The sequence below is a fragment of the Moschus berezovskii genome, chromosome 21, assembly GCF_049115385.1.
Source record: "Moschus berezovskii isolate FMDL1 chromosome 21, NW_MosBer_1.0, whole genome shotgun sequence".
In the NCBI taxonomy this organism is placed as follows: domain Eukaryota; kingdom Metazoa; phylum Chordata; class Mammalia; order Artiodactyla; family Moschidae; genus Moschus; species Moschus berezovskii.
The window spans coordinates 10,832,150-10,848,666 of NC_142480.1; the positions used below are offsets into that span (position 1 = coordinate 10,832,150).

The following is a 16,517-nucleotide window of genomic DNA, read 5'->3' on the forward strand; positions in this document are numbered from 1 at the left end:
CATCCTATTCTGGTCGTATCCAGTTTCTTTCCCTACTTGACACTGTCCCACTCATTTTTTTTTTTTCCTAGCTGGAAACATTCTCCACTCTGTTTACCCTCAACCTTCTATTTTCCCTCTACCAGCAGAACTGAGATCCCTTCCTCCACGAAGCCCCCCCAACTCCCCCTGAATTTGGTCGTCCCCTTTCAGCCTCCTTGTTCATCACCCATCTTCCCCATTAAATCCTAAGTCCCACGAGGACCATAGCTGAAAATCCTTATGGGCAAAATGACTTTGTGGTTTAGTGTTCCTCTGACATCCATCTGGTTAGGATAACATCCTGCCTGCAATAATATGGCCTTTAGGGAATTACAGAGCCTCCCTGTTCCTCTATTTCCTCATTGGTAAAATGGGATGAAGAGCAGCATGTATCTTGTGTGATCAGCTCAAGGACTAAATGGGTTATTTCAGGTAGAGGTCTGAGCAGGCTGCCTGGCAGAGAGACCTCAACCCTTCATTTGTGGATGATGTTATTGTTGTCCGGAGCTGCTCTCCCTGGTGATGACAGAGTCCCTGATCACAGCACGGGGAGGCAGGGCTGGGTGTTGTTCTTACTGCATGTGTGTGTTTACTGCTCTTTCACTCCCAGGACACCTATTCTGCCTGCTGATGGGGATCCACTGTCAGGGGAGGAGGTGGAACTGGTCAGGAGGTGAAGGAGCTCAGCTGGGAACCTGGAAGTAGCTGGTCTCCAAGGCTGGGGTGCTGGGGGGCAGAGGGGTGATCCTGGGGGAAGGAAGGCCCAGCTCAGCTGCAGGAAGGAAGGCTCCAGGGGCTGTGCTAGAAGAGGTCAGGGTTGGAGCCCCCTGCAAGTGAGCACGAGGGGACATCCCAGGTCTTGGGGAGGGAGGCGTGAACTTGAACCTGGAATCAGAGACCCTGGAAGTGGGCTTTGGGCAGCCGGGCCTTTCCCAGTCCTGGGCCTCCGGTCCAGTGGGCTTGGTCACAGGCACAAAACTGGCTCCTGGGCTGGCTGGTGAGGCTGAAGTAGGGGGCCTCAGAAGTAGGGTGGGCCTAGTGTGTGTAGGATGTCAGAGGGGCTTGTCCCTGGGTCCCAGGCAGCAGCAGGGCGTGGAGTCAGGCACAGAGCCTCCCTGTTCCTCTATTTCTTCATTGGTAAAATGGGATGAAGTACAGCAAGTAACTTGTGTGATCAACTCAAGGACTAAATGGGTTATTTAAATGGGTTATTTCAGGTAGAGGTTATTTCAGGGCAGAGACACACAGGAAAGAGTCCAGTCCAAGGAAGGTGCTTTATTGCTGGTAAAGGGCTCAGCGCCCCCTCAGGGCACAGACTCTGTGTGCACAGGGGCCCCCAGCATCGTCACTGTCACCTTCCCAAGGGTCAGTGGGTGGAGTTGGATAGGGGGGCTGCTCCTCAATGCACAGAGGCCAGGCTGCTCCGAGGGGACCAGGGCACACAGCTCCTTCTTCAGTGGACCCGCCATTCGGAGGGGAGCTCTAGGCTTCACTGGGGTTGGTGACTTTCCCCAAAAAGATGATGCTCTGGGTGTCTTTGAGAACTATGGCAATCAGGAAGGGCCTGTTGAAGCTCAAGGGGATGTCGATTAAAGACGTGATTGCCACCTTGATTCCCGTGACGGCAGCTCCTTCCGTGCCCTCCTCCCCCACGTCGAGCACGGCCTTGTGGACCACCTGTGGGGACACCGGAGCATTACCCACTGGAGACGGGGAGGGGGGGGGGGTGTGGGCAGGGGCCTGAGTGCCCCTGGGGACCGACGTTCATCCACCCGCTCCTGGTCTGTTGCTGCGCTGGCAACCTCTTCAGTTTGTCTGTCCTCCCATCAGACTGTCAGCTGGTTTGCCGGCGTGATGCACAGGTGTGCAAAGTGAGGTTGTCAGTGATGGGTCGAGGGTTAGAGAGGCACAGAGCTGGGACTCCCTGATTCTGGACCCCTCTCTGAGTCCAGAGACTGTGATGCCCCCAAATTCCCCCTAGTGTAGGGGCAGGGGCCACCTCAAGGCACTTTTTTTTCTTGCAGGGACTGTCACAGTCCTCCAGGTCCAAGCAGCAGATTTGGGTGGAAACAGCTATCCTCCTCTCCTGTCCCAGCTGGCATGTCCCTGAGGCCTTGGCTGCTTGGCCTAGGACGTGATTCCCCAGCCCTGCACCCCTCTGGCTTCTTAGCGCCCGTGTCTCCTTTACCAGGCCCTCTGGCAGGTGGGGTGCGGGGGAGACTGCAGGGCGGTCCAGCACCCGCCCCCCTCATTCACTCTGAATCCTCTGCTTCTCGGACCGCAGTACCAGGACCCCTTTGGGGCTCTTCTTTCCTGCTCTTAGTGTGTATTCATCACGATGGCCCTGACCACTGTTAGTACCTATTCTTCTTCCCTGCTCTGCTGGACTCTGCATGCTGGATAAGAACTATCACCTCCTTCTACAGACGAGGAAACCTGAGGGCTATAGGATTTGCCTCTATGGGAGTGAAAAGTAGAGCTTGGCATGGGGTCCACCACTGATCTCACCTCAGGGGCTTTCCCAGTGGTGGAATCCGGATCACATATTTCAGGGAATGTGGGGACAACCCCCAATATGATGGTAACCCAGCTCTCCTAGGCTTGGGGAGTCCTGGGAAGGGCTACTGAATTATAGGAAATTCAAGGAATTTCTCAATTCAAAATTAGCCAAGCATCTGAATGTCTGCCCCCATTCAAGATCCTAGGAGAAGGATGAATTGTCCAAAACTCGGACTCACCTGGGAAACGCTTAGCTTGTGATCATCTGTGATTCCTGACAGGTCCGCCTCCTGGCTGAAGACTTTCTTAATTTCCAGCTGGGGAAGTATGCCTTTCAGCTGATAGTCACTGGAGATGGAAAACCTTGGCAGGTTGAGTTCATATATCCGTCTAGGAAATATGGAGAATGAACTCATGCTTGACTCAGCTTGATCTTCCGTGGTTTACTCTCCAACCACCACCTTACCCCTGGGGGGAAAAGTACTCCTTCCCTCAGGTTTCTAAACCCATCTGGCTAACTCTTTCTAGCTCTTTAATCATCCTTTCCTTTCTGCAGGAGTCTAACCTAGGGACAGTGCACAGAGGTTGGGACCTGGCCCTGCTCCTCCCCTGCAAGCTTGCGGGGCACAGGAAACACCCTCCTCCAGCATGGATTCCACAGCTGCTGGGAGACTGTGCTGGTGAGGCTGCTCCATAGGCACCAGGAAGGCTTCCTGCAGGAGGTGGCACGGAGCCTGAGTCCCAGGGGAACGGTTGGTCTGACTGGGTGAAGAGGAGCTTACGAGGAGGTGGATGCACTTGCAGGAATGTGGGAAGCCAGAGGGGCTGCTCCACAGCACAAGGGCGGCCTGAGTGTGGGCGGCAAGGAAGGAAGGAGCTGAACCGGGGCTTGGAGGGGACCTCGGGAGCTGGGGGCTGCAGTCAAGGGACTTGGGGACATGAATCATCCAATTCAGAGTCTCCATCTGGCCTTCCCAGTTGAGGACAGGGCAGTTTCAGCTTCTGAGCAGAGCCGCCAGCAGGTTCTTGGAGCAAGAGATGCTGTCTCCCACGCCGAGGCCTCCCTCCCTCTCTCTGTATTTCCCTTAAGACTCTTGTCAGGTGTCTGGTCTTAGGTGCCAAATACGAGGAGGCTGAGGCTCCGCTTAAGCGCTGGGTTCCTTTGGAATGCTTCTCATTGTCATTCCTCATTTATTTATTCATCCCTTCTCCATTTATTCAGTAAGACATTCCTGAACACCCTCCACGGGCCAGGAATGTACAGGCACGCGTCCCCCCAGGGCCTGTAAATCAAGGTGTGTGAGTATTCTCTCCACTTACCACTGTTCACTGCACTCCTGCCCTGTGGCAGCTCTTGGGGTGGGAGGGGGAGGGCTGGGAAGGGAGCACACGCAGGGGGAAGGGGCCCCTTGTCCCGGGTCTCCTGGGATCTGCAGGGAGGACGGGCTGAGAGTCGGGAGCCCCAAGGCCTCAGGTCCCCTGGACAGGAGTCGGGGAGGGGCTGCAGCGTCTACTTCGCATGCAGGCAGGCCTCCAGTCCCCTGCGCTTTATAGAGTGCCTCCCACACCCTTCCCTCCTGGGTCTGCAGACCCTCCACCCAGAACAGAGGGCCAAGGACAGCCCTCCCCTCTCAGCAGGGAGCTGGGCCCCAGAGAAGCACAGGGAGTGGCCGGGGAGTGTGAGCCTGGGAGCGGGACTCTGGGTCGGGGGGGGGGTACCCTGCCCCCCTAATGCTGCCCACACCCCCTCCCTACCTGCCCCTGCAGACCCTGGCCCAGCACTGCCTCTCCCTCTCTTGTCCCCCTGAGATCGGTCTCCTGAATCCCACCTCCTGGCCCGTGTGTCTACCCTCGGTTTACCCAGAGCCCGACCCCTCCCCACACTTCCTGCTCCTCCGGTCTAGCCCCCAGTGCCCTCCCCTGGGTGACCCCACTGGGCTCCTGGCTGGCCTCCCTGCCTCCATGCTTGTCCTGTGCAGGCAGTTCTTCACTAGGCACCCTGGGCAATGCTTTTAATACATTACTCGGGCTATTCACTCTTTGGGTCAAAACCTTGTGACGAGTTTCCATTTCCCTTAGACAGGGGGAATCAAGGGGTCTGCAAGGTCCCATGTAATCTGTATTCCCCCTGGGTTCCCTGACCTTGCCCAACTTCCCCTCTCACTCCCTCTGCTCTGCTGCTCTGGCCTCACTAATGCTCAACCACACCAGACTGGCTCCTGACTCAGAGGCTTTGCACTGGCTGTTCCCTTGGCCAGGAATGCTTTTCCCAACACATCCGCATGGCTCAGTCCCTCACCTCAAATATCACCCAAGGACACTCTATTTGCAATCACAAACTACCTTTGGGAATACTTGTCTTTTTCCTTTATTATCCTTCACTTCTGCATTTCTCACCTCTCAAAGTAACAAATAATTTAGTTGTTTTATTTCTTGTCTATCTCCTGCAATTACAAAGTAAGTGCACTGAAGGTGGGGGATTTAGGGGCTTATTTGCCTACCTACCCTCAGGGTCTGAATTATTATTATTAATATGAGAACAGTCCCTGGGGCATAGCATGTCCTCAATTAATCTGTTCAGCCGGGGTTGAGTGGATCAATGAGTAAATGAGTGGTTGTGATGGAAAGGCCGTGCCAAGCTGGTCCTCAGCCTCTGTCTCACCTGAGCCCTCAGCGGCCTACAGTTCCATCTTCCTCCATCCACCTACAAAGGGTGGCGCCATGGAGAGAATGTGCGTGAGTGTTGTGCGTTGTGTTGAGGGTCCTCAGGACTCAGCACATGTTAGAGGCAGAGGAAACCTCAGCCACTGTCCCCTCTGAGGTCATCATCTTGTAGGAGAAATTCAAGCCCAGAGCCACACAGGCAGCAAAGAGCAAGGTCATCCCCGGGTGGGTTCTCCCAGCAGTTCCCACACCCCTGCACATTCCTGAGGCCCTGTTGCTGGGGGTCAGGAGTCCAGGAAGAGGGCGAAGGACTGAGAAAGCAGGTGGACCCACAGCCCTGTGTCTGGGGACAGTCACCTGGGGTACAGTGATTCTCGCCACCGCGTCAGCGTCTCCGGGATCAGCTTGGCTTCCAGATCCTGCATTTTGCCCTTGTCAGGGAGGATGAAGAGGGCGCTGTCGTTGCTGGTGTACGTGAGCTCCACCAGCGTGCAGCCCAGCTCCTCGTCCCGGAAGAAAGGGGTAATCAGGCCCCCAATGCTCATCATGGGCACCTCCACCGTCTTGTTCTCGCTCACGAAGAACAGTGACTTGGAAGTTTGTTTGGGATCAAAGGGCGTCCTCCACTGGGCTGGAGGCAGAGGGACAGGTCAGGAGTGTGTGACTGCAAAGACCGTGCCCTCTCCTTCCCCCGCCCCCTGGTCCCTGAGAGGGAAGATCCTCCCCACACCAGCAGCCCCCCATTGCACGTGCCTCTAGGGATGGCTCTGCCAGGTGTGACCATACACCTGGAAGGTAGGTAAGCTCTTGGAATGGAAGTGAACACAGATCAGGATTGAAAAGAGGAACATGAAGCAAAGCTGGCTAATTGTTCTACATGAGCAATCAACAGGAATGTGGAGGGCATGGGAGAGACAGAGGTGAGGCTAGGGCCTGGGGAGAAATGGGACCTCCTGGTCCTTCAAGGGAAAAGTGACCAGGGGTTAGTCGTTGGCTTTTCAGGGAGGACACATGTCCCCACAGCCTTGTGAGCCCGGCTGGAGCAGGAGTCACACGGGGACCCGGAGGGCAGGGTGGGGTCAACAGACGAGAGGACTGGCGTCTCCACCCAGGAGGATGGATCCTTGCTGAGGCAGGGACTTCTAGGGGATTTCAGGGCTCTGGGACTTCATGGAGTGCGTATCCATCCCCACCTCCTGCTTTGTTTCCGCCTCTGCTTCTGTCCTCATGGTGAGAGGTAGGGGCAGAGGGAAAGCAGGGCTGGTTGGAGTGCCCCTGGGAAGGAGATTTTGGAGGAAAAAGTCTCAGGATGGGATGGTAGAAGAAAGCACAGGAGATACAAAGGACAATCCAGGGAAAGTCAGCCCCGGATTCCTATTTCAGAGCAATTCAGTTCTCGGCCTTCCTTTGCAGAGGAAAACAGTGGCCCCAGAGGGCCGTTCTGGGCTCTGCCAGGAACTCCTGGCTCAGCGCACCTGCACCTGGTGGGTCTTCGACACCTGACCACGTCTGACTTGGTCATCCTCTTGGGGTCCCTCTTTGCCCTTCTTGCTCCCTGTGCGAAATCCACCTGCCACTACCCCGCCCCTTGTGAATATCCGGGGCCAGGCATCAGACCAGCTTGAAGCCAGGAGAGGTTCCTGTCTAGGAGACTCCCTTCTGCAGAGGCTGCTCCCGGATGGTGGCCTGGCCTGTTCCACCCTAAGTTGATAGAAGGGCACAAATGAAGACCCTGGGGACGCGCAGGCTCCTCAGAGTCTGTCTCACCATGAAGACAACTGGCCTCACTGGGAGCCTCCAGAGACCAAGTCCCCAAGCAGGTCAGAACCAGCCCATGGTAGGCATAGCTGAGGGATCCTGAGGGCTCCAACACCACCTCATCAGGAAGGACATACACAAGAGTGATGGGAATGGGAAGATCCTTCCTCTAGCAGCCGGGAAAGGTTAAATCAAAACAAAACTCTCCCTCTGCATCAGACAACGGGTTAGCAGCGCTCCTGCACTAATGTCCTGTAATGACCACTGGCGTTTGAAAAATCCCAAAACACACAAAGCCTATGGTTGGGGCAGGGTCTTGATGCCCTAGCATCCTAAACTGAGGGTTCATGTGCAGTCACTAAGTCCTGTCTGACTCTGTGATCCCATGGACCCTAGCCCACCAGACTCTAGGCTCCTCTGTTCATGGGATTTTCCAGGCAAGAATACTGGAGTGGGTTGCCATTTCCTCCTCCAGGGGATTTTCCCAACCCAGGAATCAATCTCATGTCTCCTGCATTGTAAGGCAGGTTCTTTACCACTGAGCCACCAGGGAAGCCCACTCCTATTTAGTATTTTGCCTAATGACATCGTTGGCTGACCCAGAACAGAAATAGCCTGCTGCTGCTGCTGCTAAGTCACTTCAGTCGTGTCCAACTCTGTGCGACCCCATAGACGGCAGCCCACCAGGCTCCCCCGTCCCTGGGATTCCCCAGGCAAGAACACTGGAGTGGGTTGCCATTTCCTTCTCCAATGTGTGAAAGTGAAAAGTGAAAGTGAAGTCACTCAGTCATGTCTGACTCGTAGCGACCCCATGGACTGCAGCCCACCAGGCTCCTCCGTCCATGGGATTTTCTAGGCAAGAGTACTGGAGTGGCTTGCCATTGTCTTCTCCGGAAATAGCCTGAAGTCACACACACAAAAAAAGTGTATTTCCTTCTGAATACCAATCCGGGCACCCACCTTTAAAGTAGATGTAATTCACCAGAATCATCTTTGTGAGTCGGTCAAGGTTCTGGAACAAGTCCACAATTTTCCCCTGGGTTTTATTCTTCACGTAGTCGTTTATTAGACTCTTGGCAGCTTCAGGATTCCCGAAGTTGGTGGAGAAGGCCTCGGAGGCGTACAGCACCCGGGCATCTTCCCTGAACTTGTCCAGCAGCTTCAGCTCCTCCTGCACGAACATGGCATTGCCCACGCTCAGCTGCAACTGGTTACTGGGTCGATTGAACGTCTGCAGGAGGTGCTGGAAACCCTGGTGGATTTCTGTCTCGGGGGTCTCTGTGAGGTTGAACTTGAGACCTTCCAGGATCTCCGTCAGGGTGGGGCCACGAGCCCCCAGAGACAGAAAGGCCAAGGCTATGGAGATGCTCAGAGGGGAGAAGATGACATTCTTATTGGGGTTCTTCAAAGCCAACTGCTTGTAGAGGCTGAAGGCAAAGTTGGTGTTGCTGGAGGCTAATGAGTGGTCATCCACAGGCACCCCTTTCTGTTGTTCTTCCGGGGTCACATTCTCTGGGAGGCAGTGGACACTGGAGCAGAGCCCAGCCACCAGGAGCCCCAGAGCCAAGTGCGGGGACATTCTCTCTGCCCTCGTGTCTGAAAAGCAAAGCTCCTTTCAGTCTCTGCGTGTCAGATGATGTCCCAACCCCCACCCACTGACCCTGTGCTCTGTTCTCTTGAGCTCTGCTGCTCTGTGACCTCCCAGGGCTAGGAACCTTCCTGTGTTCCCAACACACATGAGGAGGCTCTGGGCTCCCTCTCACCCTTTGATCAAGTGCTGTGATCGTTAGCAATTTCCCCAGTGGAGAGACTAGGCACAGAGCGGGGAAGGGTCTTCTCCAAGGTCACACAGCAAGCAGTGGAGGAGTGGGGGCGAGGAGCCTAGGGTGCCTGGCTCCAGGGTGGGGAAGCTGGTGACGGGCGTGAGGCGCTCTCCAGCAAGAACCCATTTCCCTCTTCCCGGGAGCAGACTCCGTCAGAGGGGCCTAGGAAGCAGGGCTCCTTTCCCACTGTGTCCCCTCTCTGTGCCCCCAGGAAGGAGCCCTGCACTGATCAGAGGACACAGCACCTCTCTCCGCCCCTGAGGACAAGGGTGTGACCTCAGGGAGGTTCTCCCGTCAAGGTGTCTGGTCACAGTGAGGGTTCAGGAGAGAGGCCGCCACAGGCAGCAGGAGCTGTGCTGGAGCCTGGCTGCCCTGAGGAGGGCTGGTGTAAAGAACAAGGAGGGTAGAGCACTCTGCTCAGCCCCTGCCAGGTGGACACGTGGAGGGTTTCCAACAAGAACCTGGAAAGGCCTCCTGGTGGGGAGAAGCAGGGTGAGCTCAGAGTCTAGAGACCTGGTCGAGGATCTCTTTTGGACCCCCTGTGAGTGCTGTGTGGTGACGAGCCGTGACTGACCCTCTCTGATCTCAGTTCCCACCTTCGTCCAACATGTGGAATGGCTCAGGTGACACATAGGATGAAGTTGCTGGGCTCCTAAGAGGAGTTCCAGACGTGTCACCCCCTCCACTGGCCACCCTCTCTAGGGCTCTACAAGCCAGACTGTGATCCCTGGGGACAGAGGACCGAGCTACTGCCCAGAAGCCTCAGGAGAGACTGAGGTCAAACTGGTGACCTCAGCAAAGAGGGCTGATTCCCTGCAGCCCACTCATCTCAGGGTTCAGAGGACAGAGGGCTGCTAGGCTGGGAGGGGGAAGGGGAGAGAGAAAACAGGTTGCGGAGGGGAGGAGACTGGAGGGGAGGGAAGGGGGTTGGAGGGCAGGAAGCTGAGCTGAGTCTTGTCCAGAGACCAGGGGAAAGGCCTTCACACAAGACTGGGGAGAGAGGTGATCAAGCACCTAAACTGTTAGTTTACTCAGGAGTGATATGATGGTTTTTCCCAAATGAGTTAACCATTTTCTTCCGAAACTGTTCTTGGAGTATTAATTTGTTCTGGTTGCAGGGTTGCCTCTCCTTCTGAGCGGTCTGTCTTTTCAGTGTTGGACAGACTCAGCTCCTGTCTGCTTGCTGGGGTCCCTGGAGGGACAGTGGAGCCCAGCAAACCCCCCACCCCCACCCCGGAGACCCCGGAGCCTCTGCCCAGAGGGACCCGGTACACTAATTCCGTTCCCAGGGCTCTCTGAGAGCAGCGCCCTGTGCCAGGCAAGGAGACGCACCTCAGGGCCCTCAGGGGAGCTCTGACATGATGCTGGATGCACAGCTGGATGGGGCACAGCTGGCTGGAATCACAACCCCAAACACTCAAAAGCAGAAATGTCCCCAGAAGCCCTGGTGGCACGTCCCTCCCTTTGCAGGATGAACACTGAGATCCAGAGAGAGGACTGGTCTTCAGAGGACTCAGAACCCGCCCCGCATAGACACACGTCCTCCTGCCTCCCTCCTGCTTCAGGTTCCACCCACCCCTGACTGAGGCTAGAACCACCCTGGGAAAGGGGTCCCTTGGCTCCCAGTGTGGGAACGTCACGGATTACCTGCCTGGGAGAGCTGGATGTGGGCAGTGGATGCAGAGCCTGCCCAGATGATGGAGTTCCGTGCCTTTGTGTGGCTATTTATCCTGCAATAGGATGAATTGCAATCATTTCTGGCTTGCGAAATGTAGGAGGGAACAAGACCTCAGACTGGAAATTGGCCGATGAACATTTCTGGTAACAGGATTCATAGGTCTTTGCAAACAATCTAGTTACCGAAATAGGTTTTGTGTTTTTTTTTCCCCTTAAAAAATAGCCAGTAAATAAACTCACAAAAAAATCTTTCCCATATTAGAGTTTTATTCTGTTTATGAAATACTCACTGAGGAACATGTGACAACTCAGAAAACATCAAATAGATCATTGAAAACTACTCCAAATTATTGTTCTTTTTAAAGAGTTATTGACTCTTATTAGTGTTTTATTCCTGGTCTGATATCCTCTTTAAGGATCATGGAGAAACCCCAAAAATGTAGAGAAGGGCTTGTAAAATATTTCCCAGAACACTATTGCCCAGGGAAATCCAAGTTAACATTGTGTTCTGTTCAGTTCAGTTCATTTCAGTTGCTCAGTCGTGTCCGACTCTCCGCGACCCCATGAATCACAGCACGCCAGGCCTCCCTGTCCATCACCAACTCCCGGAGCTCACTCAAACTCATGTCCACAGAGTTGGTGATGCCATCCAGCCATCTCATTCTCCGTCGTCCCCTTCTCCTCCCGCCCCCAACCTTTCCCAGCATCAGAGTCTTTTCCAGTGAGTCAACTAGTCTCATGAGGTGGCCAAAGTATTGGAGTTTCAGCTTTAGCATCAGTCCCTCCAATGAACATCCAGGATTGATCTCCCTTAGAATGGACTGGTTGGATCTCCTTGCAGTATAAGGGACTCTCAAGAGTCTTCTCCAACACCACAGTTCAAAAGCATTGATTCTTCGGCGATCAGCTTTCTTCATAGTCCAACTCTCACATCCATACATGACCACGGGAAAAACCATTGCCTTGACTAGACGGACCTTGGTCGGCAAAGTAATGTCTCTGCTTTTTAATATACCATCAAGGTTGGTCATAACTTTCCTTCCAAGGAGCAAGCGTCTTTTAATTTCATGGCTGCAATCAGCATCTGCAGTGATTTTGGAGCCCAAAAAAACAAAGTCTGACACTGTTTCCACTGTTTTTCCATCTATTTCCCATGAAGTGATGGGACCAGATGCCATGATCTTTGTTTTCTGAATGTTGAGCTTCAAGCCAACCTTTTCACTCTCCTCTTTCACTTTCATCAAGAGGCTTTTGACATTGTGTAGTGTTCCTTTATTAGTCACTTTTCTTTGAAGTGTGTGTGTGTGTGAGTGTGCAATACATTATTTGTTTACAGCTTGATTTGTAGGTTGAAGCACTCCTCCCCTATTCCCACAGAAGGGATGTGAGCTTGAGGTGCCTGAAGAGTGTCAGGAGTACAAGTGTCTGGGACCTCTGGTCTCCAGCACCATCTGTTTGGGGGACCTGCTGTGACCTGGACATCGCCCTGCTGTCCTTCACTATTGGTTCTCCCTAGGAGCTAATTGTCCTCCCTTCTCGACCTTGAAGTCTCCTTAGCTGTCTCAATGAGATAATTCCAGGTATTTCCTGGGGTCATGGGAAAAACTTGTCCCTTCATCCATCATAGTCACATCCCTCCAGCCATGACAATCCCTGCCAGACTTCTGGAGACCCCTGGGGTTCTACCAAGCACAGTTTGCAAACCACTGACTTAGTGGTGTTGGGCTTCCCTGATGGCTCAGCAGGAAAGGAATTTGCCTGTAATACAGGACACCAGAGTTCGACCCCTGGGTCAGGAAGGATCCCTGGAGCAGGAAATGGCAACCTGCTCCAGTATTCTTGCTGAAAAATCCCATGAACAAAGGAGCACAGCAGGCTAAGGTCCTGAGAGGTTGCAAAGAGTTGGACATGACTGATCATGACAATGGCTTTGAGGTGAGTGTATGGCTTTGATATGAGGTAAGTTTGGATCCTGAAAGTACTGCTTATCAGCTGTGTGGTCCCATGATATTTATTGAAAATTCATGGACTTTAATCTCTTTATCTCTAAAATGCAGATAAGAAAGTTTCCCTGACTGGAAAGAGGTGGGGGAGGTGAGTCTATGAAGAGTTAGTCAAATAACACTAGGTGTAAGCTCTCAGTTCAGTTCAGTTCAGTCGCTCAGGTGTGACCGACTCTTTGAGACCCCGTGAATCACCGCACGCCAGGCCTCCCTGTCCATCACCAACTCCCGGAGTTCACTCAAACTCACCTCCATCGAGTCGGTGATGCCATCCAGCCATCTCATTCTCTGTCGTCCCCTTCTCCTCCGCCCCCAATCCCTCCCAGCATCAGAGTCTTTTCCAGTGAGTCAACTCTTCGCATGAGGTGGCCAAAGTATTGAAGTTTCAGCTTTAGCATCAGCCCTTTCCCGAATGAACACCCAGGATTGATCTCCTTTAGAATGGACTGGTTGGATCTCCTTGTAGTCCAAGGGACTCTCAAGAGTCTTCCCCAAAGCACCACAGTTCAAAAGCATCAATTCTTCGGATCAGCTTTCTTCACAGTCCAACTTTCACATCCATACCTGACCACTGGAAAAACCATAACCTTGACTAGACAGACCTTGGTTGGTAAAGTAATGTCTCTGCTTTTTAATATGCTATCTAGGTTGGTCATAAATTTCTTTCCAAGGAGTAAGCGTCTTTTAATTTCATGGCTGCAATCAGCATCCTCAGTGATTTTGGAGCCCAAAAAAACAAAGTCTGACACTGTTTCCACTATTTCCCCATCTATTTCCCATGAAGTGATGGGACCAGATGCCATGATCTTTGTTTTCTGAATGTTGAGCTTCAAGCCAACCTTTTCACTCTCCTCTTTCACTTTCATCAAGAGGCTTTTTAGTTCCTCTTCACTTTCTGCCGTAGGGTGGTGTCATCTGCATATCTGAGGTTATTGATATTTCTCCTGGCAATCTTAATTCCAGGGTTGTGCTTCTTCCAGCCCAGCGTTCCTCAAGATGTACTCTGCATAGAAGTTAAACAAGCAGGGTGACAATATAGAACCTTGACGTACTCCTTTTCCTATTTGGAACCAGTCTGTTGTTCCATATCCAGTTCTAACTGTTGCTTCCTGACCTGCATACAGGTTTCTCAAGAGGCAGGTCAGGTGGTCTGGGATTCCCATCTCTTTCAGAATGTCCCACAGTTTATTGTGATCCACACAGTCAAAGGCTTTGGCATAGTCAATGAAGCAGAAATAGATGTTTTTCTGGAACTCTCTTGCTTTCTCCATGATCCAGCGGATGTTGGCAATTTGATCTCTGGTACCTCTGCCTTTTCTAAAACCTGCTTGAACATCTGGGAGTTCACGGTTCACATATTGCTGAAGTCTGGCTTGGAGAATTTTGAGCATGACTTTACTAACGTGTGAGATGAGTGCAATTGTGCAGTAGTTTGAGCATTCTTTGGCATTGCCCTTCTTTGGGATTGGGATGAAGACTGACCTTTTCCAGTCCTGTGGCCACTGCTGAGTTTTCCAAATTTGCTGGCATATTGAGTGCATCACTTCCACAGCATCATCTTTCAGGATTTGAAATAGCTCAACTGGAATTCCATCACCTCCAAAATGGCTGTCTGAGGAGGCTTTACCAATAGCCGTGAAAAGAAGAGAAGCAAAAAGCAAAGGAGAAAAGGAAAGATATAAGCATCTGAATGCAGAGTTCCAAAGAATAGCAAGGAGAGATAAGAAAGCCTTCCTCAGTGATCAATGCAAAGAAATAAAGGAAAACAACAGAATAGGAAAAACAAGAGATCTCCTCAAGAAAATTAGAGATACCAAGGGAACATTTCATGCAAAGATGGGCTCGATAAAGGACAGAAATGGTGTGGACCTAAATGGTGTGAAGCAGAAGATATTAAGGAGAGATGGCAAGAATATACAGAAGAACTGTACAAAAAAGATCTTCAAGACCAAGATAGTCACGATAACGTGATCACTGACCTGGAGCCAGACATCTTGGAATGCGAAGTCAAGTGGGCCTTAGAAAGGTGTAAGCTCTCAGTTCAGTTCAATTCAGTCGCTCAGTTGTGTCTCTTTGTGACCCCATGGACTGCAGCACGCCAGGCCTCCCTGTCCATCACCAACTCCCAGAGTTTACTCAAACTCATCTCTGTTGAGTCAGTGATGCCATCCAACCATCTCATCCTCTGTCGTCCCCTTCTCCTCCTGCCTTCAATCTTTCCCAGCATCAGGGCTTTTACAAATGAGTCAGCTCTTTGCATCAGGTGGACAAAGTATTGGAGTTTCAGCTTCAACATCAGTCCTTCCCACGAACATTCAGGACTGATCTCTTTAGGATGGACTGGTTTGATCTCCTTGCAGCAAGGGACTCTCAAGAGCCTTCTACCACACCACAGTTCAAAATCATCAATTCTTCGTCACTCAGCTTTCTTCAGTTCACTGATTCCTGAATGTCTATGTTTACTCTTGCCATCTCCTGTTTGACCACTTCCAATTTGCCTTGATTCATGGACCTAACATTCCAGGTTCCTATGCAATATTGCTCTTTATAGCACTGGACCTTGCTTCTATCACCAGTCACATCCACAACTGGGTATTGGTTTTGCTTTTGCTCCATCCCTTCATTCCTTCTAGAGTTATTTCTCCACTGAGCTCCAGTAGCATACTGGGCACCTACCGACCTGGGGAATTCCTCACTCAGTATCCTATCATTTTGCCCTTTGTTACTGTTCATGGGGTTCTCAAGGCAAGTATACTGAAGTGGTTTGCCATTCCCTTCTCCAGTGGACCACATTTGGCTGTGGGCCATGTGAGCAGATCGACTAGTTTCCTCTGATTATGATTTCAGTGTGTCTGCCCTCTGATGCCCCCTCGCAATACCTACCGTCTTATTTGGGTTTCTTTTACCTTGGGCGTGGGATATCTCTTCACAGGTGCTCCAAGAAAGCTCAGCCACTGCACCTTATTTTGGACGAGGGGTATCTCCTCAAGGCCGCCCCCCTGACCTTGAACCTGGAGTAGCTCCTCTCGGCCCTTCCCGCGCCCGCGCAGCCACCTATTGGACGTGGGGTAGCTCCTCTCGGCTGCTGGCCGTGGCCTCAGGCATGGGGTAGCTCCTCTCGGCCGCACCTCTTTGCGTGGTCGGTTGCGCCGGGGCTGGCGTCTCTCGCGTCTAGATTCCGAAATGCAGTACTTGGATGCAATCTTAAAAATGACAGAATGATTTCTATTCATTTCCAAGGCAAACCATTCAATATTACAGTAATCCAGGCCTATGCCCCAACCGGTAACGCTGAAGAAGCCGAAGTTGAACGGTGCTATGAAGACCTACAAGACCTTTTAGAACTAACACCCAAAAAAGATGTCCTTTTCATCATAGGGGACTGGAATGCAAAAGTAGGAAGTCAAGAAACACCTGGAGTAACAGGCAAATTTGGCCTTGGAGCACGGAATGAAGCAGGGCAAAGGCTAATAGAGTTTTGTCAAGAGAATGCACTGGTCATAGCGAACACCCTCTTCCAACAACACAAGAGAAGACTCTACACATGGACATCACCAGATGGTCAACCCCTGAAATCAGATTGATTATATTCTTTGAAAGCCAAAGATGGAAAAAGCTGTATACATTTAAAGCAAAAACAAGACCAGGAGCTGACTGTGGCTCAGATCATGAACTCCTTATTGCGAAATTCAGACTTAAATTGAAGAAAGTAGGGAAAACCACTAGACCATTCAGATATGACCTGAATCAAATCCCTTATGATTATACAGGGGAAAAGTGAGAAATAGATTTAAGGGGCTAGATCTGATAGATAGAGTGCCTGGTGAAGTCTGGACGGAGGTTCGTGACATTGTACAGGAGACAGGGACCAAGACCATCCCCATGGAAAAGAAATGAAAAAAAGAGCGAAATGGCTGTCTGAGGAGGCCTTACAGATAGCTGTGAAAAGAAGAGAAGCGAAAAGCAAAGGAGAAAAGGAAAGATATAAGCATCTGAATGCAGATTTCCCTAAAGAATAGCAAGGAGAGATAAGAAAGCCTTCCTCAGCGATCAATGCAAAGAAATAGGGGAA

At 51.9% G+C, this 16,517-nt stretch overlaps 1 protein-coding gene across 2 annotated transcripts; it reads right to left on the reverse strand.

The window, feature by feature from the left end:
• Positions 1-1,283: 1,283 nt before the first annotated feature.
• Positions 1,284-10,468, reverse strand: LOC129550094 (serpin A3-8). 2 transcript variants are annotated; one of them, XM_088829880.1, is made up of 5 exons: positions 10,417-10,468; positions 7,903-8,538; positions 5,542-5,815; positions 2,760-2,910; positions 1,284-1,698 (listed from the first exon to the last, which is right to left on the reverse strand). In XM_088829880.1, the coding sequence occupies exons 2-5, from the start codon at positions 8,519-8,521 to the stop codon at positions 1,504-1,506; spliced, it is 1,239 nt and encodes a 412-aa protein (XP_088686006.1). In that variant the 5' UTR covers positions 8,522-8,538; positions 10,417-10,468; the 3' UTR covers positions 1,284-1,503. The 2 variants fall into 2 exon arrangements, with proteins under 2 accessions (XP_088686006.1, XP_055273557.2); XM_055417582.2 differs by having other exon boundaries at positions 10,413-10,467.
• Positions 10,469-16,517: the final 6,049 nt, after the last annotated feature.

Coding starts and splice junctions, on each gene's coding strand:
- LOC129550094 (XM_088829880.1), bottom strand. CDS start 8,521: ATGTCCCCGCACTTGGCTCTGGGGCTCCTGGTGGCTGGGCTCTGCTCC. Junction 5,816..7,902: donor GAATTACATCTACTTTAAAG/GTGGGTGCCCGG, acceptor CTCTGCCTCCAG/CCCAGTGGAGGACGCCCTTT. Junction 2,911..5,541: donor CGAGAATCACTGTACCCCAG/GTGACTGTCCCC, acceptor CATATTTCCTAG/ACGGATATATGAACTCAACC.